Genomic DNA, 23176 nt, shown 5'->3' with positions numbered 1-23176 from the left:
TTAAATCTTGGCCAGCAAATAGCCTGAATATACCTGCTGTTTCTTCATAGCATCATTAGGTGTGCCCAGCTTTACACAACATTCAACTTTCTGTCAACATATCATATGACAAGTTGTCAATAGCGAAGAGCTGCAAGTCTCAAGCATAGCAGCAATCGGGCAACCAGATCAAACACACTCACATCAAACGTCTGGTCATGGTGGTGTGTCCATATTCTCTCCCCAGTATTCAGTGTGTGTAGAGGAAGTACTCATTACTCTGTGCTCTCTCAGGGCCAGACCTGTGTTAATGCATTTTCTCCTCTTACTCCCCCCCGCTCCCTCTGCCTGCTTTTCAGCTGACTCTGGGCTTTGGCAATCTTATTTGCCTTTCAATCCAGATCAATCTCCATCTTATCTACAGCTCCTGAATCATAAACATTTCATAGGCTCAACCTTGACACTGACAGACATGGGGTGGTGAGGTTTTGGTGTAAAATGCCTGTGGAGGCTACTTGATGCTGGACTTCACTCAGTCTGAAGAAAATGTTCGGAACATCACCCTGTCAAACCTCGCATTCTGCACAGCTGTCACACTGTCTCAGCAAGAGACACACACAGTGTTGCATGAGTTTGTTTGTGTGTGTGTGTGTGTGTGTGTGTGTGTGTGTGTGTGTGTGTGTGTGTGTGTGTGTGTGTGCTGCATGCTCACATATATAAAGTATGTGTTTGGTTTTGTCTGTGTGTATGTGTGTGATGTATTATTCATAAGAAGAAGCATTCATCTCAGTGAGACACCTTCAACAATTTGGAGACGTGGTGTGCTTAACGGCTTAATGTAGTTGCTGCAATTTGGCTCTCCTCTGGCTGATTAACACCGGCACTCCAGTCCTCACTGTGCTTTGCCTCACGAAGGATTAGGTGTTATAAGAAACATGGCTTCCAAGGGAGTTGATGAATATTTCCCCAAATTTACCTGACATTTTCTGATTTGATTTTTTCAGAATACCCACTTCTATTCAATTTCTGTCTCACTATTTAGTTGCTATCTGAGGGAGCTCAAAAGAGGTTAACACAAACCATGATCTAGGCAAAACAAGAATGACCTTGAATTGCTGTGTATAGAAACTGCCCCACTGTCCCTATATGCTTCAACTTTTCTTTTCCTCATTTTCCTTTGTCTGTACTTCTCTTTCTGTCTCCACCTACATTTTTGCAAAACAGCAGGTCAAACTTTTACTTTGTGTGTATGTGAATGCTGCCAACAGTAGTAGTCAGCAAAGTGCCACCTCAGCACCTGTGCTTTAATGATTAATACCATATTGATGGTCTCAATTAATTTCCTATTACACCACCAGAAGGCTGCGGTCGCTCTGTCTCTGTCATGGCCCTGCGCTTGTTTTGGGAAGCCTCTTTGTGGCAGCTGCTGGATGGAGATAGTATGCTTCTCACTACCTCACACACACAATTTTACAGACAGATGTACCAAACATGCACACACACAATCACACTTACTAGTATCTTAAGGAAACACACACGCACACAATTACACGCTGCTACCTTGCATTTCACACACTTGCACACAGATAAACAAATAAAATGTAACTCTTTCTTTTTGTTGGATCATTTTAAAGGGGACTTACTGTGTTTTAGTTACAATGTTCAGCAATGATCAAAAAACTCTTTAGAGCCCCAGAGATTCAGCTACGCCTCTTTGTACAGTGCTCTGCAGCAATTTTACAAACCACTACTCTCACCTGATTGTGAGCCTTTTTTATAGCACCCCTCCCCTGCAGTGCTGCTACATATTTGTAACAGTGTGTAAGATGCTGATTTATTCCCATGATGAGCTCTCTCTGAGCAGTGATTTGAAAACATATTCCCATGACCTTAACTGTCTGTGGACCTGCTCCATGGATCAACTCGCAGTCAACACTGCCCCTGTAGAGAGGCTTGGGAAATGCTTGTGTTTGTCAATCAGATTGGCAGGCTTCTGATGGCCCCTTTTCTCTTTCTCTCTTCATTACCTTTTCATATCTCATTCACGACTTCTTATCTCTGACCACTCCGTACCTCACCCCACAAACCCATCTATCTCTCTTTAATGTGCACTGTTAATCTCAACCTCATTCTTTCATTCTGTCTCACACACATGCACTGTCTTTATTTTTCATTTTTTATGTGGACCCAATACACACCATTGGTTGCTAGGATACCATTTGAGCATTTTTTCCCCAGGGGCAGACATTTGATTACCCATTTGTATGGTGTGTATGTGTGTGCATTTGTGTGTAGAGGCCAGCGTGTGTGTGTGTCTCCAGAGAGAGGTCTTGCCAAGCTGAGCTCTGGGGCTGCTCCAGTATCCAGCCCAGTAATAATAATGAGCCCCTCACCATGCTTGACAGAGCACACAGGCTCAGCAGTCCTGTGGCCATTGCTGTTGTCATTGTGTGTAAGTCTCTTGATGCGTGTGTAGTGAGAGTACATATCTACATATATGTGCATTTATGCTCTACTAGTTTGTGCTTGACTGGGTCTGTTTTCTGTTACAACCTCAACAGTTGTTGTTGTTGATGCTGACAACCGGTGTTATCTATTGTTGTTCAGTGGGCCATTGCAGAAGCAGATAGTGGCCAGGTTGGACTGTCTTGCTGCTGGACACACATCAGTCCTCCTTGTGACTCCCTGTTTAGAAATGCACCAGCACATCTTTCTCCCCTGGCTGCTCCTGTGAAGTCCTGATTCGCTCACAGACACGGGCAGAGGCACATAAATAGCACGCCTTGTCGACTGGCACGGGGAGAAAGACTACGCACACAAACAAATCAGACTCAGCACTGATATGAAAGGGAGCGAGAGCAGAAGAGAGGGAGTAGAGAGAGAGGGCATTAGCTGTGTTTTCCTCCTCCAAATGAATTGCACTATGCCCTAGGAGGAAGAGATGAAAATGAGAGAGCAAGCGAGTGGAAAAGACTCAGAGAAAGCCAGAGGTTGAGAGGTTATTTTGAGGCGGAAACAAAAGAAAGGAACCATGAAGAGAGAGCACACGGTTAAATCCTCCGTGTGTCTCAAAGAGCTCAGTGACTTCCTTTCCCTCCTTTTATTCCAGTGTGACTCGGTGTCACCTGGATGGCCACTGAATATTAGGATCAGTGCCATGGGCTCAGCCAAGGCCATTATGGTAGCCGGATGGGCTCCTGATGGCCCTTTCTCAGCTTGCCCCTGGGCAGTGTGGCCTCTCACTTGGGACCACCGCAACTGATGGAGAGGGTAGTGTGCTCTTTAAGGGCCTTAGGAAGAATAAGTAGGTTGTAAACTGTGAGTTGAGTTGTGGCAGCTAAAGGGGCTTCAATGCCTCACTGCCCGACTTACCGCCTGACTTACTGCCTGCCTGCTTGGCATCCAGAATGCTCCTCCATATTCAGGCTCTGGATACTGGCCTTTTGCACTTTTATTGTAATGCATGCAGATGCTTGGCACAGCAACAAACACACTCCACCTTTTACTGTGGTGCACTGCACAAATAAAATATTTCAAAGTAGGGAGGAGCCACACACAAAAATAGAGGAGCACTCTTGCACGCTCACTGACAGACATGTAGAGATGCGAGATGCACTCACATATGCACAATTACACACACAAGTGCACAGACACGTGCACATACGCACACATATATACACACACAGACTTGTATTCCCCCACCCAGAGTGAAGTAGTTCTGCCCCTCTAAGCTGAGTTATTTAAAGCCCCGCTCTCAACTCCATCGGAGTGATTATGTGCTACTGAATTAAACATCACAGGCCTCAGCCCCTGGCTTCCTCTGAAACACGCTCAAACATGCTGGCCTCTTCCTGTTCCTCAAAAGTTCCAAGTTCTGCCTTTCATATCTCCCAGCCAGTACACTAGGTAGTGGAGGTAAAGAGGAGGAGTATGAATCTTCCCTAAATCAGGATCTCCTGTTGTGCCTCCTTCTCTGGCATCCCTCTCACAAACCTTGGATGGAGGCAATTGAGGCAATTCACATTAAGAAACCCGCTGAAACCCAACCTGGGTTGGTACCCACCCTGGGCATCATTTTAGCTTGGCACTCAGGCACTGTTATAGTTGGTGGCGAGCCGGGTGCAGTAGAGGGTGAACTGTAGCAGTTAAGTTGAGCGTTGACACCAGACACCACAATTAGGGTGTCTGTATTCTAAACTGGGAACATTTAAACAAAGAGTTTGTCATAGAGGACCCAGAGAGAGGGGGGGGAGCAGGTTCAGATAGGGGATTGCTCTGCTACCTAGACAGGCGCTTCAGGCTGTTTGCTGCGTTTTTGGGAGGGTTTGACGTGGGGTTTTGTTTACCTCGGTGTGTGTGTTTGTATGTGTGTGTGTTCATGTACTGCATGTGTGTGTCTGTGCTTCGGTGTGTCTGCACGAGGCAAAGGCACCAGCCAGCCACCCCCACATTCCAAAACACACCCGTTGGCAGTGAGCGATAAAGGTTCCAAACAAAAGGAAGAAGTCTTGTGCCTTGTGGAGGTGAACTTACAGCACCACAGAGGCAGTTGACCTTGAAATGAGCAGTGGTGTTTGGGGACAGGCGGGGGAGGTCGGTGTTTAAGAGTGCGACCTCAGTGCCAGAGGCCAGGAGGCTGCCTAATGACTGGCACCCCACGCCATCCATCACTGTGCCACTGCCAGGGCAACTGCCCCCGCACAGCCAAGAGAGCAGGGCCTTAATAACCCCTTGTACCCATTCAGTGGACCACAGCACATAGCATCAAACACATGCATATAGTACACACAGGTGTTCCTTATGCACATGCAACCGCACAGACATATGTAAAGATGCACACCACAAACTCTAACATGCATTGCAAGCACAGACAGCATGAATATGCAGTCAAAATAGCAGATGCACTCAGACTCACACTCACAGCTCATTGCGCTCATTCTGCATGCATACTGATGTGCATACGCCAACCAACATACAGAAATCTGCCTCTAGACACTCATTCACATGCTATTTATGATTTAATGTAGGCAGACGCACACACATGCACCTCCCTTCTGTATTTATACCTTGTTGCTGAATTTTTGTGACAAAACAATTGACTGCTCCTGCTTTCATGATGTTTTGTATTGAAATGGATATCCCTGTAGCCTACTAGTTCAATTCTCCCATGAAGAACTGTCTCATTCCTTTCCTCCTTTGCTTATTTTATCCATTTCTTCCTCAGAGTAAAAGTGGAAAGGGGGGCTTTTTTCCATACCTGAGCCCCTGTCTGCTCTGCTCTCCCCTTCAGTTTGACAGGCTTTGAAGCCCCCATTCCTCGGTGTGGGTTATTTTATCAGAGAGGAACAAGGTTTCCACCTGCACTCCCAGGCTCATCCACGTTGCATGAAGCATCCCCTCTCAATTAAGATCCTTTCATGTTAATGGTGTTCTTATCGCTCCTGTGCACGGGTTGTGAAAGCGAGGCCTACTGTGGTACAGTACAACCATTGAGCAGCGCTGCCTGTCTGACAATATAAGAGCTGTTACTCTCATTCTTCTTTCTGTCTCTGTCTTTTCACGTATCTCTATCTGGAACTCTGTCTCCTTCTCTTGCTCTCTGTCTCTTAATGAGCTATGGTGGGTTGTTCGAGTAGCTACTACATGGAGGTGATCCAGGAGAATGGCAAATTTGTGGCAGGGTCACACTTAGTGAGACAGCAGAGACATTACTTGACCACACATACCAGATTCCACCAGTAGATGTGCTTTGTAGTCAAGTGTCAGTTAGTTACATCTCAGCCCCAGCTCAACATGCTCATTCACTACCTCACATTCAGCACAAAGTAGAAGGTCATTGTATCTGTCTCCACCAACATCGAACTCCGTCTGTGTCCTCTGCTCCATTAGTGAATCTCACTCTCTTTCTCCCCCTCCTTGTCTTTTGGAGTAGAACAGGGTGTATGACTTCAGGATGTGGTAGGCAGTCACTGAGCGATCGTAGGAGCACTGGCTTCCTCTAAGTGCGTGGGTGCCAGAAAAACCTGTTGCCTGGCTACAACAGCACCTTTATCCTCTGGTTGCGATGGCGATGTCCTGCATATCGCATATGCATGTGTGTGCAAAGTGTTGGCACACCAACTTTTTCATGTGTGTCTCGTGCACTGTGTTTTAGATTGTTAATGTGCATGCACACCTGTGTGTGTTTTTTCTATGTGCATGCATGCCTTTGTATGCTGATGTATTTGTGTGTGTTTGTGAGAGAGAGAGTGGTGAAAGGAGGGGCAGGAAGGCGCTCCACCACCCACTCAGCAGGCCTTCCGCCCCCATGGCTGACTCCCCAAGACTCTGCTAGTAATTATCTCAACATCTATCCATCTGTTCTAGGGAGGTGCAGTAAACATTAACACAACACAGCAACATCAAAATGCTGGCTGGAGACACGTTACATTTTACGCATGCACGATATATTCATGCTTTAAGAGGACTTAACATATGATTGGTTGGCACGCATGTGTATAGATATGACCAACATGCTGACATGCAGTATTTATAGGCGCAAACTCACATACACACATAGTATCATACAAACATATACACATAGAGATACAAACACCTTCACATCCTTGCCCACATGCACACCACAGGCTCCTGCAACTGTATCCCAGTCTTCCCTTCCGCTGCGGAAGTGTAGCTGGAAAGCTGCCCTGAGACCCGCATGGGAAACAAGTGAAAAAACAACCAAAAGACTACATTACACAATTAATCAATAAGTTAATGAGATCTCATTTTCTCTGGAAAATAGTATCCAGGCAAAAAGTTCCCCCTCAGCCTTTTTCCCCCTACTCCTAGAGAAACAACTCCTAATATTACACTGTGGAAAAAGAAAGCAGCCAGCAGGAAATTAAATTAAATTACCATCCTGATAGATTTATGTGATGCTTTACATTTTCATTGTGTTGTTTTCTTCTCAGAGTGGAGGTGGGCCTGAGTTGGGAGAGAAATGTTAAATATGTTGTAAAGTAAGAAGAGAGAACTAGGCAAAATAAGACTGTGGAAAGAGAGGGAAAGTTCCTGGCAGACTGATAGAAGATTCCTAATAGTAAAGCACAGTCGCACATATTACTTGTCTTTGGATGAGCTGTAAGGGTGTCACATGATTTCTTCCTTTTTGTATAGAGCATATGTGTGTGCGTGCATATTTGTGCGGCTATGTGTGAAAAGGTAGGAAACAGCTGGGAATGTGGGTGTTGGAAGGAGGAGATTGTGCGTATCCATGTATGATTGTGTACAGCTAACCCTTGTGTGTCTTGTGAGTATATATGTGTCTGTTACAGTATTCTAATGAGTTTGTCCTTGCTCAGTCTGTTTGTGTTTGTGTGTGTGTGTGTGTCTGTTCCTGTGTGTGCGCACACTAATACGTGAGCTGTGTGACTATTCATATTCACTCCCGTCTGTACCCATACATCCACATACGTTTATGTACACTCATAATTGAATGAAGCTGTCTACATTTGATGCTCTCATTCCAAGTAAAGATTGAGGGCATCTCTTCACTATTGACACAGCTGGTGATGCCATCTGGGGGCATCACACACCGCCCTGCGCCATCTCCATCCAAACAGGGTAGCAGTTGTCACCTAGTGTCCATACCAATGACAGGGGACAAGGAAAGCAATGAGATAACATACTGCAATGTCCAGCTCCAGTGGAAGTGGTGGAGGGAGGTCATCTGTCCTCCTGAAACTGTTTTACATACGACTTGTTGCTGTTCCATTACTCGAGGTGTGACTGCCGAGACAACTTGAGATGGTGGTAGTTGATATGTGTGGCATGTTTTTTCAAAGAAGTAATAGTTTTTTTGGATCTGTGTGCCCCCAACCACACCCCTGTCTGATGAAAGGGGAGAAAGAGAGAGGGAGAGTGGGGATGTAGTCGTAGATTAATGGTACACACTGAGAGGGAGCACAGACCTACAGTAACAGCACCTTGATTTATTTGCCACTTAGTACTGATGAAGCTTCAAACTGCAGTCACACACACATGTTGTCACAGCATTTTTCTCTATCAAGGTCTTTGTTGGTTGTCGATTCTTGTGTCTTGTTTAGCTGCGAGTGCATGCACACATGTAAGTGTGGTGCGTCCTTTTTGCTTGTGTTTATTCATAGATCTCATGACAAATACCCAATTCCATATACTTTATACCTGTTTATATTTGGCTACCCACAGGTCAGTTATAATCAGTGCAGCTTTTATTTGTATCCTATGCGTCAGTGTTGGGATATTGTGCTCTATTTGTGACTTAAGTTTGTGTGGGCTTAGTGGCACTTGGATGTTTATAATAAATTGGAAGCGATAAGGACTGAAACGGGAACATTCCTTGTGTGAGTCTTTGCCATGCTCAGTAATCAAAGCCTTTCATGATTACAGAAGCGAATTGATGTTACTCACACCAGCACAACATTCCTTTAAACGCTACCTATTATTCATAAGCTGTCAATTTAGGGAATTTGCAGAGGTAACCCAGTAACAATTTGCAGACGGCAAATTGTTGAGTTTTGACTTGGTAAATACAGGCAGAGTTAATTGAGGGCATCAACTCACCATGTGGGAGGACTTGACAAAATGCCATAAGTGTGTTACATGAGCACACATTGTAATTATCACACATATGCACATACAAATACACACATAAATGAGCACAGACACTATTATACACATCCAAGCACGCACCCATTTGGAGATACAGAGATACAGATACAGCCACATAATGAGTGAGATTATTGCAGATTTCTGATTCCAAATTTGTTCTGCTCCCTAGTTGTGGTTTGGGTTGTGCATTTACTCTCTTGTTCTTTGGCTCTGTCGTGTGTGTGTGTACTATCCAGTGTTTCTAGTTCAGCAACATTTTATTTCTCACCAACCAGCTGGCATGTTCCACATAAAAGCCCTCACAGCTGAGCTGCAGTATCTATGTGTCACTACCACTCCTTGCTGTTGTATCCTCAAGAAACCATGCTCTTAGGCGGACTGTCCATGGTGTCATCTTGTCTAACCCCCCCCCTCCCGTTCTCTGTGTGTTCCCCACAGAACCCTGATATTGTGCTCGTCCACTATTTGAATGTTCCAGCCATTGAGGATTGTGGGAAACCATGTGGTCCAATCCTGTGCTCCATCAATACAGACAAGAAGGAGTGGGCCAAGTGGACCAAGGAGGAGCTGATCGGCCAGCTCAAGCCCATGTGTGAGTATTTGAATAATCACATTCAGGACTATGCATTCATCAGTTCTTGTCACCTTGGTCTCAACTTTTATTCATAGCCTTTAATATAAACAGCTGCTGTTTCCTCTAAGACAGCCTTAATAGACTTTACAGTTCTACTTGCATGGAAAGACTAAACATAGTGGCTGTTGTTTTCGTCTGAGGATTTAATGTCTAGTCCTATTAGCTGATAGCTGGTACACTAAGTGCCCTCAGCACCTCAGTCAGAGAGCATCTTCGGCCAGTGTTCCTACACTGTTATATGAGTATGTGCTCTTCCTGGAGCTGTCTGCTAGTTATGGGTCAAAGTTCAGCTCTTCCCCAGACCTCTGGCACCACTCTGGCCAGGCTGAGAGTGTGCCTCCCCACTGGCCCAAGGAGGAAGTGAAGGCAGAGGAGGGCAGCAAGCTAGTTATTGATTCATGTTAGTGCGTGGGAGCAAGAATGTCTGACTCACCAGAAATCCCCCTCCACCCCCTCTCTGGCTCGCTCTACCAACCCCCCCCCCACTCCACTCAATGGATTGATCCTTGTTGTTATCAGCTTTACTAATGCTCTGTGAGATGCACTATGTGTTTTTATGAGTCTCCGGACCTGCTCAAAGATTGAGGCAATGTTTTGGAAAAAGTCAGGGTTTGTTTGATGATGATAATAGCCAAATGGGGACCTTGTGGGGCATTGAAAATCTTTCAGAGAGCTGTTAAGATACCTTTAACAACCAGACTGTGATTCGGGTGTGTCTGGCAGAAGCCGGCAGGGCTGTGACTGATATTCCGATGGCCAATTATTGGTGATGTGGCCAGGTAAAGAGGAATGTGTCAGCAGCTTTACAAGCACACACACATGCTGGCTGCATACTGACAAGGCAGTCCAGACCATCACCACTGAGGTCTTGGCTATATTGTCATCCTCCTCACTGCTCTGCTTGCTATCACTTTTAGGACATATTTTAACATAAAGCCTTACCTCAGGACAGACACTGAACAACAACAGACTACTGTATTCATTACGTCTGTGGCTTAATGTAAAAACCAAGCACCATTTGCAGTAATGCGTAAAGTCATTAACTTTGGGAGTTGTTGGGACAAAGAGGGTGAGTGTGAGATGCCTTCTAGCTGCCAGGCTACATGAGGGGGCTACATAAAGAGCAAAAAAATCCCTTTCGTGCTTTCTGTCTTTGCTTTCTATCTTTCTTCTCCTCTGTATCCCTCTCTCTTTCTCCTGGACCAGCCAGCATGTCAACACAAGCTCAGGGATGGAGCAACATTGCCATCTAGTGGTCCTGTGAGATAGCAACCCCCATTCCAATGTAGGGAGCAAAGACTTTCAATGAGTTCATGCTGTATTATCCATGCATTATTTAATCTTAAATTATACATTAGGTCTTAACGTACATCGCAATTTTCCCAGACTGACCTATTTCTTCAAAAACCCAACTTACATGTATTAGTAGATATGTTTTTTCTACACTGCACAGGAATGTTGTTTTTTATATAGCAGGTTGAGATGTTGTATAGATGAACTAGCTTGACAGATTTCCCTTTTTCCCTTTATCAGGAATGGGTAAAAGCATCAAACTCTGTAGTTTGACTGTTGAGTGTAGAATTCAAGATTGCAGGAGTGAACAGAACAGTATGTTTGACACTGGGTCATATATACTGTATGTGTGACTGTATTTAAGGAAATTGTTCTTATATAATGATGATGTTTCCTATTTCATGAGCTGATTTTTGTCAGCACATAAATCCTTAGTTTAATGTCAAATAGATATTTTTCCAGAACATTGTCAATGTTTGCAATATAATTGCCCTCTTCCGTCTTGCTCTTCCCTTTTGTTATTCTCTTCACGATATTTCAGTGCGCAAACCGTTTGACACCTCTAATGATACAAAAAAACAACAAAGGAAAAAGTGTGGATTTCATGGATCAGTTGAGCTTATTCTGTCTCCCCACGACAAAAACACACATACACACACTCATGCTCTCAGTCACAAAAACTTTCACATGCATGGATGCTCACACGCAGCAGTTCAAATATAAGCCCTGTGAAACATGGCCTTGTCTGACCTCTTCCTCCTTAACGCCCTGCGGTGTTTGATGAGAAGGCGAAGAAGCAAGTGGGGAAGAGGGGGGGTAAGAGAGTGGCATCACTGCTCAGTCACGCTACAGTTCCATAGACAAGGCAGCCAGCTTGATTCACTCTTTTGGTCTAATGCTATAAACACGCAGCACTCTTTCCAGCCATGCCCCTAGCCTGCTGACAGATAGCGCATGAGCGGCTTTAACAAACACTCAGACAGACAGAAGGCCTGTCTCCAGGCTAGACAGACAGGGGCAGAGAAGAAAAGACCAAGTCAAGACAGACAGGGCTGGCCATCATGTAAACTATTGTACACCACTGTCCCATATAGAGCCCAGTGGTGCAGAGGCAACCAGATGGGGTATGCATGTGTCCTACAGATCAACTGTGTTTGTCATTAGGGCTGTGTGATGCTGCTCATGACAGGATGCAGTCATCAGGATGATGATGTGACTGGGTTGCTGTTTGGTGCCTCTGCTGTCGCTGCCACTGGGATTAAACCTAGTGGCACTGCCCCTGTCATGTCTGCTTTGGAACATAACCCTCAGTGAGAGGAGCAGACAGGCAGACACGGTGGTAACTGTACGTCAACAACCCAGTGCCTCCGGGGGTGATGGCCGTCTAGATGAGGAGGGCTATGGCAATTCTGGCATGAGGGATCAGGGCGGGGGGGGGAGACAAGATTGTTTGGACAAATAAGGATGGCAGTACATGGTGGATGTAAGCTGTTGTATTAGGCTCTCACTCTTGCTCTGTCACCCTCTCTGAATCAGATCAGCAGAACGGATGCTCTTCTGTCCTGCAGCCTCCCTGCTGACTTTGTCACTGAAGGGGATGCATGACAGCGTTTTTAGTATGCCTATGGCCCTATCATCTCTGTGTCAGTATTACTAGCATCATCTTATTTGTACTGTTTGCATTACACATTGTCAGGAGGTGAATGGTGTCTCAAGCCACACTGTCTAATGGGATCTCCAGACAGACACAGTTTTTTGCTCAGTAATTATAATGACATTAGATGAAACTTTCCTGTCACATTTAGTGTCCAATCTTTTTTCATCTCAGTCACTATGGATTAATGGCTAAATAAATCTGACTTTATAATAGATCAAAATGAATCCTGTTTATGTTTCTATAACCTGCCATAGTGAGTTGTCTGTGGAGCGTATGATCTTAGCTTGATCAGAGCAGTTCTACTGACATCTGCTGGTGACCAGCCTGTTATCTGCCAAAGGATCTTAAAGCTTTCAAGTTAGATCCTTATCACAGCCATCCAATCATGTTTCCCAGCTTTATTCACTTCGCTTTAACTAGCTCTGTCTTTAATCTGCATTACCCTCACTATCTAACGCTGTTTCCATCTCCTTTTATCTCATATGCAAACAGACATGCGCTAAGCAAATTCTCGCTGTTTTTCATACATGCTCTAAACCTTACTCTCTTTATATATCTTGCTCATGCATATTTAACCAAAGGACTGAAGTGTAGAGAACTTGAATTAAAGCAGGCTTGATTTTGTTTGATAGTCTAAATATGCTTCACTTCTGAAATATTACCTTTTTTCCCGGTTGAGAGGCAGAGCATTGCAGCACTCAGTGGTGTCTTCTACCACCTTACAGCCACTAAAACCACTATCTGTCTCATCAAAAGTGGTGGCTGGTTGGCAAGTGGAGCGATGAAAAGTATTAGGAGTTGCTAGCGAGGTGTGACTGAGGCAGGGAGTGGAGCTTTACCGGAGAAAGCCTCTCTTTTTCTCTTGGTGCAGCGGCAGATCCAGCAGCAGCAGCAGTGATGTTCCTCCCTAGAGGCTTTCCCTGTCATAGGTCGGGGTGAGGGTGGAGGGTGAAAAGACTGGGTGTGCTGTCACCTTCATCAGCATGCAGTTGGGGGGGCACAGAGAAGCAACTGACACTGACACATGGGAGGGAAAGAGGCACAAAAGAGAATGAGCAGCACAATACAGCAGTACAGAAAGCATGACATTATAGTGAAGGGAGACTAGATAAAATCAGCTGTTCGGTATAAAATATATTGGAGTTTAGAGTTATTTCAGTATGAAGGGGAAGATGGGATACAGAGCGTGGTACTTACCCATAATCGGAACTAAAGGTATTGCCACTCAAATTCTACTTATAAAACTACTATACCATTTTACCTTTGGCCAGTCAGTGAGTTGATTATTTCACCTCAGGAAAACACAGAAATATTAATTTGTCTTGAGGTGTCCAGAATGAAGTATACTGGCAGATAGACAGAGAGAGCAGAGGGTGGGGCGGGGGGTTGGCGTGGCTGGTGGTCTGTTGGGCTGGCTGACATCTCTGTCTCCTCCTCTCTCCCGGCAGTTCATGGCATCAAGTGGACTTGCAGCAATGGGAACAGCAGCTCTGGCTTCTCAGTGGAGCAGCTAGTGCAACAGATTCTGGACAGCCACCAAACTAAGCCACCTCCCCGGACTCACAACTGCCTCTGCACGGGCACCCTGGGTAAGGGCTAGTGGGAGGGATGGAGTTTGTTCTCAAGAGAGAACTGGAAAATTCAGCAAGAGAAACAAAAAAGGCCATAAAGATACTGTTTGTTATATGGTAGATCCGAGAAGGTGGTTGAGGTCTTTTATTGGTATTGATTTATAGTGAAATTGAGTTTCACGGTTATTGGCTTATTATTTTTGTGTACAGATAACTGTGTCAGGGCCATATCTGAAATAGCCCAGCTGTTCTCGAATGTTATGCTAATCAATCAAATATTTTCAGCTGTGTAATTTCACTGTAGGCTGTCCCTCAGGAAAAAAATGTAGAGCAGTGGTTTACTAATTTCCAAAACAAATTACTCTGGATAACCCCCAGTCGCATTTATATTTCTGATGACTTAAGGTAACAAGCCATGTGAAATTTCCCATACACTTCACTCACTGTATACTGAAAAGAAAGACTAATTTTATCATCCCCAGGCAAAAATAGTCTTTCACAAACTGATGAATACAAAAACAAACAGATCATCCATCTTTGTCCCTGCTTCCTGAACAATAGTATTCCCAATTCCTGTTATTCTTAATGTATATAATACCCATCCAAAATCCCCAACCTCTTTCCTCTGTTTGTCCTCATATAGGTGCAGGGAGCAGTGTGCACCACAAATGCAACAGCGCCAAACACCGCATCATCTCCCCTAAGGTGGATCCCCGGTCAGGGGGCTACAGCAGTGCTCACTCTGAGGTACAAAACAATGATGTGTCGGAGGGGAAGACTGAGCACAGTGCCCATGGTGGAGGCAAAAGCTCTGGGGGAGGAGGCGGAGGGGGCAGCGCCCGGGAGAAACGCAACGGCAAAGTCCACAAGCCTGTCCTGCTGCACCAGAACAGCACGGAGGTGTCATCCACCAACCAGGTTGAGGTCCCTGACACCACACAGAACTCCCCTGTCTCCATCAGTAGCGGTCTCAACAGCGATCCAGACATGGCTGACAGCCCCGTGGTGACAGGGATGAGCCACGTGGCCTCTGTCATGTCTGGCCTGTCCCAGAGTGTCTTTATGTCTGAAGTCACTGGAGACCCTGTCTACAGCATGTCTCCTACTGGGGGTCCCAACAGTCACCTAATGGGTGCAGATGCCACCTCACAGGGCTTGGTGCTGTCTGTGACCTCTGATCGTCACAAATTTGCCTTCCCCAGTGGAGGAGTAGGGGAACCTGGGACTACCGCAGCAGGAGACAGTCTGTCCATGCTGTCTACAGCTGGGGTGTCTGAGGAACTGGTGCTCTCCAGCAGTCTGGACTCTGGAACCATCAAGATCCCAGAGACCAATATGAACTTTGACCCTGACTGCTTCCTGAACAACCCCAAACAGGGCCAGACCTATGGAGGGAGTGCGATGAAGACAGAGGGCAACTCCTCCTCAACCTCATCTTCCTCTGGTGGCAGCAATAGCACCAACGGCAGTCTCCAGCGCTCCCCTCCCATGTCAGACAATGGCTACACCTTCAGCTCAGCTTTGGTAAAGAATATAAAGACAGAAGACACATCCTTTGAGCAGCAACTGGCCAAGGAGAGTGGCTACCAGGTGGGGGCAGTAGTAAACTGTGGCAGCGGGGTGTCTGTGCCACCTGGTGCTGGTTCGGGCCAAGGCAGCCTTACTCTGACCCCAGCAGGCTCCCTGCTTCCTTCTGGTGGGGGTCTGAGTCCCAGCACCACCCTGGAACAGATGGATTTCAGTGCCATTGATGCCAAGCAGGACTATACTTCCAGCGCTACCACAGTGAGCTATGGTCAGGCCATGTCAAGTCCTCACATGCAACATCAGAATCGTTCACCCAACTTCTTCCTCCAGGATGCCTCTCAGAACAGCCAGGCTCAGCAGGGGAGGCCCAGCATGGGCCAGAAAACTCATTTGATGGAGCACAACTCCCATGACTCTGGAGGTTATATGGGGATGCAGGTGGTGAAGACGGACTCCCCTGGCAGCAACGGCCACCTCCACCACCACCACCAGGCCCACCAGACCCAGCACAGGGCCAACTGTAATGGAGGCTCACCCACCGAGGGACCCGGCCAGGCTGGCTCTCTGCAGCTGCTACAGTACCAGGGGACCTTTCCTGGGCTGGGCACTGAGCACGAGGAGGTGGTCGGTCTAGAGCAACCAGGCAGTGTGAGTTCAGGTCAGGCTGGAGCTGAGAACGGAGCTGAGAATCTACTCAAGCCAGGAGACCACATTCAGGCCTGTGGGGCAGGAAATGGAGAGGGAGGGGGCGCAGAACACTACCTGCAACAGGCCTCAGACGGTAGTGGAGGAGGATCTGGAGGTGCAGGAGATGGGGTAGCAATTCATAATGGAAACAACAACAGTGATGGCAGCAACCGCTCGCAGCAGCAACAGCAGCTGCAGCCTCTCCTCCAAGGTACAAGCATGGTCCAGGGACTCTACAATGCTGTTGGAACCCACCAAGGCCTAGGTGGAGCAGCCAGTAATGGAGGAGCAGGAGGGACAGGCATGGAGATCAGCCTGGATCACTTTGACATCTCTTTTGGTAACCAGTTCTCTGACCTCATTAATGACTTCATCTCAGTGGATGGCAGTGGAACTACCATGTCAGCTGGAGGGGCCCTATATGCTCACCAGCTAGTCACATCCCACAGCTCCGATAGTCAGAACACGGCTGGCGGGGCCACCCAGCAAGGTCAGGAAGATGGAGGGGCCAGGGGCTCTGGCTACAACCCCTCAGAGCTCTGTCTTCAACCCTGCTGCAGTCCCCAGTCTCTGAGTGGAGGGGCTGGAGCAGGGGGAAACACGGGAGAGGCAGGCTCATTGTCCTACATGAATGTAGCAGAGGTGGTTTCTGCAGCTGTTGCCCAGGGGATGGGGATGCTTCAGGCCACAGGCCGGCTCTTCATGGTCACCGATTACTCCCCTGAGTGGTCCTACCCTGAGGTGAGTGACAAGGCTCTTTATTTTGTGTTTTGTTCTTTGTTTTAATCTTTTTTTATTATTATTATATTATCTTATGTACCAGCCTAATTGCTGAAGTGGTGAATCACAAGGAGTCCACTCAACAGATTTTAAGTGTCATCCTGCATTTTGAACTAGAACAGTTCAACAGGTTTTAAATACAGTAGGTCAGGTTTATACCACTTATCTAAAATACTTATTGTAAAATAAAAAACATAATTGGATGATTAAATTGAAAAGGTGAATTAGTAATCCTAATTTTCCTTGATGATTTTAATTGACAGTTCATGTATCTCCTCACGATTCCACCAACAAAGTGGTTTAGATAATGTGCAGCCAGTTTGTTTGAGGTGTTTTTGTCATTTCCCTTATTTACGATCGTCTTGGAGTAGGAAATATAGAACCTTTTGGATTCATGGGGACATTATATAATGATGGAAATCATTTAAAACTGATCTGTTTGTTCTTTTTTTCTGCAAAAATAATCATTTTCAACAATTTAACCAGTGCTTTGAGTTTCTTCAATCAGGGAATGAAACTCCTCATACAACAAAAATTGTATTTTGTAAATTCTTTTATCAAGACAGAGAAACGTGACATGGCAAAATAAAGTCTTAGCTAGAATATGTACACACAAGTCACAAAAGTATTTATATGCTTCACTGATGCAGAGACATAAAAACAATGGACCTGAGAATAACAATGCACATGTGATTAATCAATCTTTTGACTATCATTTGAACACCAAACATTAAATGTTGTTTACAAAGAACTGTAGCTTTTATACTAAAGGTGTTTCGGAAGCCACTGGACCATCTGAAAGCAATTCTGATTAAGAATAATGGTCCTATAAGAGCTGAGAATACCACTCAGGGCTGAAACATACTGTGACCTCTTCTTCATATCGTTTGCGTTAAAAAAGAATACTGAATCTATAGACAGTTAATATTTTCCTAAAAATAATTTAATATTAACCAGTAAAGATGCAAATACAACCTTATCTATCATCAAATGTTAGATCTCTATCAGTGAAACTAAATGTGATTTAAGGTTACACAATTTACATTGTAATTATGGGAAGCAGGTAACTTACATGTAAACTTGTGCATGTCAATTGTTAATAATAAAAAATAATGTATTCAAATGAAAAGAGAGATCCACTAGTTCGAAAGCATAAATAATGATTGGAATCTAGCCCTCCTGTTGTGTTCAGGTCAAGTCCAACCAATTTACAAATTTTGTTCTCTGAAAAATTTTGTAAATTAAATCTGATTGTCATAAAGTAACATGACTTTGACCACAGAGGGCATCTGAACACACACAAAATAGGTGTTTTATTTAACATTTGTACACCTGTGATTAGAAATTAATGAGTGAGACTACAACTAGTGTATAAACTAGTTGGCATATGCCCATTCATCAGATGGACACACCTCCTCTCCTAGAGACCCACATGCATGACTGTGTAAACAAAGACACACATCTTACTCCCCTTCTTAGCTTCCATGACAATACCCACAGGAACCTTTTCCCAGTGGGAACCACACCTGTTGCAGTTCTCACAATCGTTTGCTTACAACTCATTCTGTGGCAGCCCAATGACAATATACTGCATGTGGGACTCTTGAAGATATCTTTGATAATGGCATTGGTGAGGAAGAGAGAGGCCAGTAAAGTGACAGTGAAGATGCATTCACAGAGAATGAGCATTATGTGCTATAAATGCAGTGCATATATTTGCGAAGCACATGCAACAACCACCACGTATTGTCCAACATGTGCATTAGAACACACAAAATGTAACCACAAATGAGAGACATAATATGAATATTTAAATGTTTTTGCTATTGTTAGTAATATTATTATCATCATTATTACTCTTGTTTGCCGCTTCTTGTTAATGTGATGAGACATTAACTCAGTGCGACCTTATATGAAGATTTCACAGACAAAACCATAAATAGATAAATATTTCTTCAGGAGTAAGCAAGACAGTGCTCCTCATTGTTTTGAATTTAAAAAATATACCACTAATCACAGGGAGCTAGTAGAGGAAGTGTATGGAAACATAATGACATGCTGTTGTTTCTTTGAATGAATCTGTCTAGATAATAGCATCTAGCATAAGCTAAATGTTTGAAATGTAAATGTAACATAAAACAACTGACAGACGTTATGCAAGCAGACAAGAATGGCTGCAGCATTCTAGATCAAGTTTGAGTTCTAAAATCATTTAACTGAAATATTTTACCAAAACATATGTAGATCTCTGAATATGTTGTGCATCCAATCACCCCTTTTCCACCACTCTCATAATGCACAGTCTTGCCCCAATTACAATGATGCTGTCAGCAGTAATACCCTCATCCAACCTCTGGATGGTAGCACAATATTTGAATGTCAGTGTTGGCTGGGTGTTTTAGAAAAATGGGTGTAGTGAGATGATGTTGGTAATCCACATGGCGGCAGCAGAGATCATTATAAGGGAGTTGTTTTCTTTTCCTTGGTGTCATTCTTATCTTTGTACTCTAGATGGCAGGGTATAACACATAATGTATTCAGGGATACTTGCACCTGATTTGGCAGGTTTGTTGTGACTTTGTTTTATCTATTTATCTATTCTTTTTTCAGGGTGGAGTTAAGGTGTTGATCACTGGGCCCTGGCAAGAAGCCAGCTCAAACTACAGCTGTTTGTTTGACCAGATCTCAGTCCCAGCCTCTCTCATCCAACCAGGGGTCCTGCGCTGCTACTGCCCAGGTAAGAAAGGAGATTGCTCACACACACATATCAAAGAAGAGAAGCGATGTTTACAAGGAGGTTTCACCATCACTATTCGTGAACCATCAGATGACCTGCTAGCTTGTTCAACTTTACTACTGACGTTAAATCTTTTTGTTCTGCAATAGGCCATTTTACCTATTTGTTTTTTGGGGGGGGGTTTTCCCTTTATTGTTGTTTTGGGGGTGGGGCATTAGGATGGTTGTTGTGCCTAGTTTTTTGTTTATCAATAAACACAATACTAGCTTTAATTCATTTGTTTGTAGTAATAGCCTTATTCATTAATAATAATAATAATAATAATAATAACTTTATTTATATAGCACCTTCCTTAACAGTGTTACAAAGTGATTTACAAAAAGAAAGGAAAACCATGCAAGGCAGATCAATGGTAAAATGATAGTGGTAAAAATTACTGTATGTATACCAAAAAGTCAAAAATGTTTTTACTTAAATAAATTAAAGATGTAGCAGGTTAAGCCTGATTGTGTTATGTACTGTAATAATGATGATATTCATAATAACATTTAAATTCTAATGTCATGTCGTTTATCATGCCCTAAATTCTTTTTTTTTTGTTTGTTTGTTTACTCTGAAAGTAGTTGTGCATGAAAAGTTGAGCTAGTCACTGCTAATAAACAAAGACCTTATAATAGTGACATTGTGTATCCTTAATGTAATAAATTCTCGTTATCCCCCCCCCAGCTCATGACACAGGCCTGGTAACACTACAGGTGGCTGTCAGTAATCAAATCATCTCCAACTCGGTGGTGTTTGAGTACAAGGCCCGCGCTCTTCCTTCACTGCCATCGTCGCAGCATGACTGGCTCTCGCTGGATGGTAAGTCCCTGCTCAGTTTCAGCATTGGTCCACCGACTTGGCTCTTTCTATCTTCTATCTGCCCTGTCTCATTTTTCCTCTCTGTTTTCTTTACTAACTACATCTTTGTTTTACTCCTTATTTTTCTGTGTGGCTCTCCAAATCTCCTGTGGCCTTATTAATTTTGTTAATTTGATTAATGATCTTCTGGACAATCATTCATTACAAATCGTCTCTCTACCTTTGCTTTAAACTAATTTGTACACATTCACATGCATTAGCTTTCCCTGGAGCTAAGGAAGTGTGCAGGATATTGTTAAATGCTTGGGAACATGCCAAAAGATAAATTGTGACCATACTTTTTTATTTTTTTATCCACACACATACTAAAATCATGTTATAATTTATTTATAGATGGGCGATTTAACTCACATGTTGTATGTTCATTGCTGTTGTTAAATGTTTTTGCTGCACAAATAGTCAGCTAGGCTTGAATTGTCGTTGGGATTCATGTTGTTACATCTCATATATCAGAATGAGTACTAATTTAGAGAAGATAATGAGTTGAATATTTTGTCTAATCTTGTGTTTCTAGCAATAAAACATGCTTGTTCTTTGATCCTTGATCAAACATGATAAATGTCACAGAACAAATCTTTGATTTGACTGCTCCTAAACAGTATGTCTAGAGATTGAGTGAAGTAAGAGCCTTGAGAACGTTGTTAGGAGAGTTGTTGGATTGTACCTTTTGTTGGACAATAACTCAATATTTTCAATAACTTGTATTGGAATTGCATTCTTATGATATGATCATACTGTGTTATTGTTTTATAAAACTCTGTTGTCCAAGCAAATGAATTGGAGCAAATTGCATGTAAAAACATATGCACAGTTTATTGCAATAACTAAATATTAGTTTATTATTTGTAGTATTATTAAACAAATACCACTTTGCATAATACTGCTATATTCTATTAGATAAACAATATTGTGATATTGATTTCAACCATACCATCCAGCCCCACTTGGCATTATCCAAGAGAAAGTGCTTTGAGAGTTTAACTTTGTTGTGTTAAGATGTGCTGAGTGACTCACTTTCACTTTGTAGTCTATTGTTCTGAGAAGTGCAAATGAAATACCACATGTCATATTTAAAGCTTTATTTTAAGGTCAGTTCAGTGAGCGAAAGCCCCATTGTCTCATCTTGCAAATGTTACAGGAGGAGAAAATAGGAGATATAGTGTGCATACAGCTGTACACATGAAATGTCAATTTTGGACATTGGTTTTTGCAGTATTTGCAAAATATGTTTTGTGTGACCCTCTTACAGTAAAAAAGCTTTTGTAGATCAGCATTGTAGGGGTCCTCTACAGTACATATAACAAAAGATGCTGCAGAGTTGGCAAATTTCCATTCTATTTAAATTCAAATTAATTCTGAGTCTGAAGACGTACTATAGGCATGTTCACCATGTAATGAGTATGTAAGCCATTGTATGTTGGTGTATGTGTGTGTGTGTGTGTGTGTGTGTGTGTGTGTGTGTGTGTGTGTGTGTGTGTGTGTGTGTGTGTGTGTGTGTGTGTGTGTGTGTGTGTGTGTGTGTGTGTTGTGTGTGTGGGTGACTGTGTGTGCGCTCCTGAGGAAGCGTTGCTGCAGTGCTTGAGCATTGACAGGATAAAGTAGGGCATGGCGAAGCACAGGCTCACAGGACAGCTGCATTGCAGACGGCCCTTGAGGGAGTGGGAGTGAGTAATCGAGAGCTGGCGGCTCCCATACACGGCAGTACCGGTGGATCCCTCCGCCATTCATACCCTACTGCCTTACTGGCCCATTCACAGAACCAGTTAAGGAGGAGCTGACTGTCTCAGGGAAAACACAGCCCACCCTATTACCTTACTTGTATTAACCCCTTGCCTGCCATCTCTCACAACACAATTTTCTTTCCTGGCAATCTGTGGTCACCATTTTGAGTATGAGTGTCATGTAGTGATCCACAAAGATCATTGATTGCATTGCGATTTTCAGTTGTACAGTTTGGAGGGATTCCAGCTTAATTTATTTCTGTTCCATCCAGCTGTTAACTACTGATAAATCATTTGTCCCTACAATTATTATATGAAGACAGTTAATGTAGAAACAAAAACAATTTGCAGTATCAAAACAGGACAAAATCCGTTGAAAATCACATGACAATGAGATTGTGTGAGACTGACTATGACATATAAAGTAAATGTTTGTGTGCTTTGTTTCATACCTGTGTATACAAATGATGCAACAGTATGTCAAGATGATGTGACACCAGGTGAGTTCCTGTATGTTTATGTTCCTGTGTGTGTGTGTGACAGAACCAGAGGAGAGGGTTAACCATGCCACAATGGATGGGAAGGATTGTTTTGTTGAAATATTGTGTCATGTGTGCCAATAACACAGACTGTAAAACGAGACATTAGTGCTCCTCCTGGGTCCACCAAATGCTTATGAGTGACTGTGACCACCAGCTTCAGTAGCACCTCACTGTGGACAGCGACTCTGGCGCAGAGCGCACTTTAAGCTTTTTATTACAGAAAGGGTTTTTTTAATCTCTGAAAAGTAAATGCTTGGGTCTATTTGCCATTGTTTACCCCTTGTTATCACATAGACATTGAATGTCCACTGTGATGTCTAGACCATATAACTTATTTCAGAAGTAGGGCAGGATGTAATCACTTGGGCATGTGTAGTTATCACATCGATAATATCCACAGTCTTGAAGGAGAGAAGAACAGGAGAGACGAGAGGCGCTGCACATCTAACATAATAATGATAGCTAGTTTCCCACTTTGAAAACACTGATGTTACAA

At 43.8% G+C, this 23176-nt stretch overlaps 1 protein-coding gene across 1 annotated transcript in view; it reads left to right on the top strand.

Annotated features, from left to right (window-relative positions):
- Positions 1 to 23176, top strand: part of camta1a (calmodulin binding transcription activator 1a) — a 274592-nt gene that overhangs the window by 227768 nt on the left and 23648 nt on the right. The window contains exons 7-11 of the mRNA XM_051424831.1: positions 9049 to 9202; positions 13643 to 13783; positions 14409 to 16720; positions 19370 to 19496; positions 20223 to 20357. Of these exons, the coding sequence (XP_051280791.1) occupies positions 9049 to 9202; positions 13643 to 13783; positions 14409 to 16720; positions 19370 to 19496; positions 20223 to 20357 (2869 nt within the window). The remainder of the gene's footprint in view (positions 1 to 9048; positions 9203 to 13642; positions 13784 to 14408; positions 16721 to 19369; positions 19497 to 20222; positions 20358 to 23176) is intronic.

This window comes from Dicentrarchus labrax, unplaced genomic scaffold, assembly GCF_905237075.1.
Source record: "Dicentrarchus labrax unplaced genomic scaffold, dlabrax2021, whole genome shotgun sequence".
Lineage (NCBI taxonomy): Eukaryota > Metazoa > Chordata > Actinopteri > Moronidae > Dicentrarchus > Dicentrarchus labrax.
The sequence above is the reverse complement of the archived record's forward strand: the minus strand, read 5'-3'. Positions and strand labels throughout refer to the sequence as shown.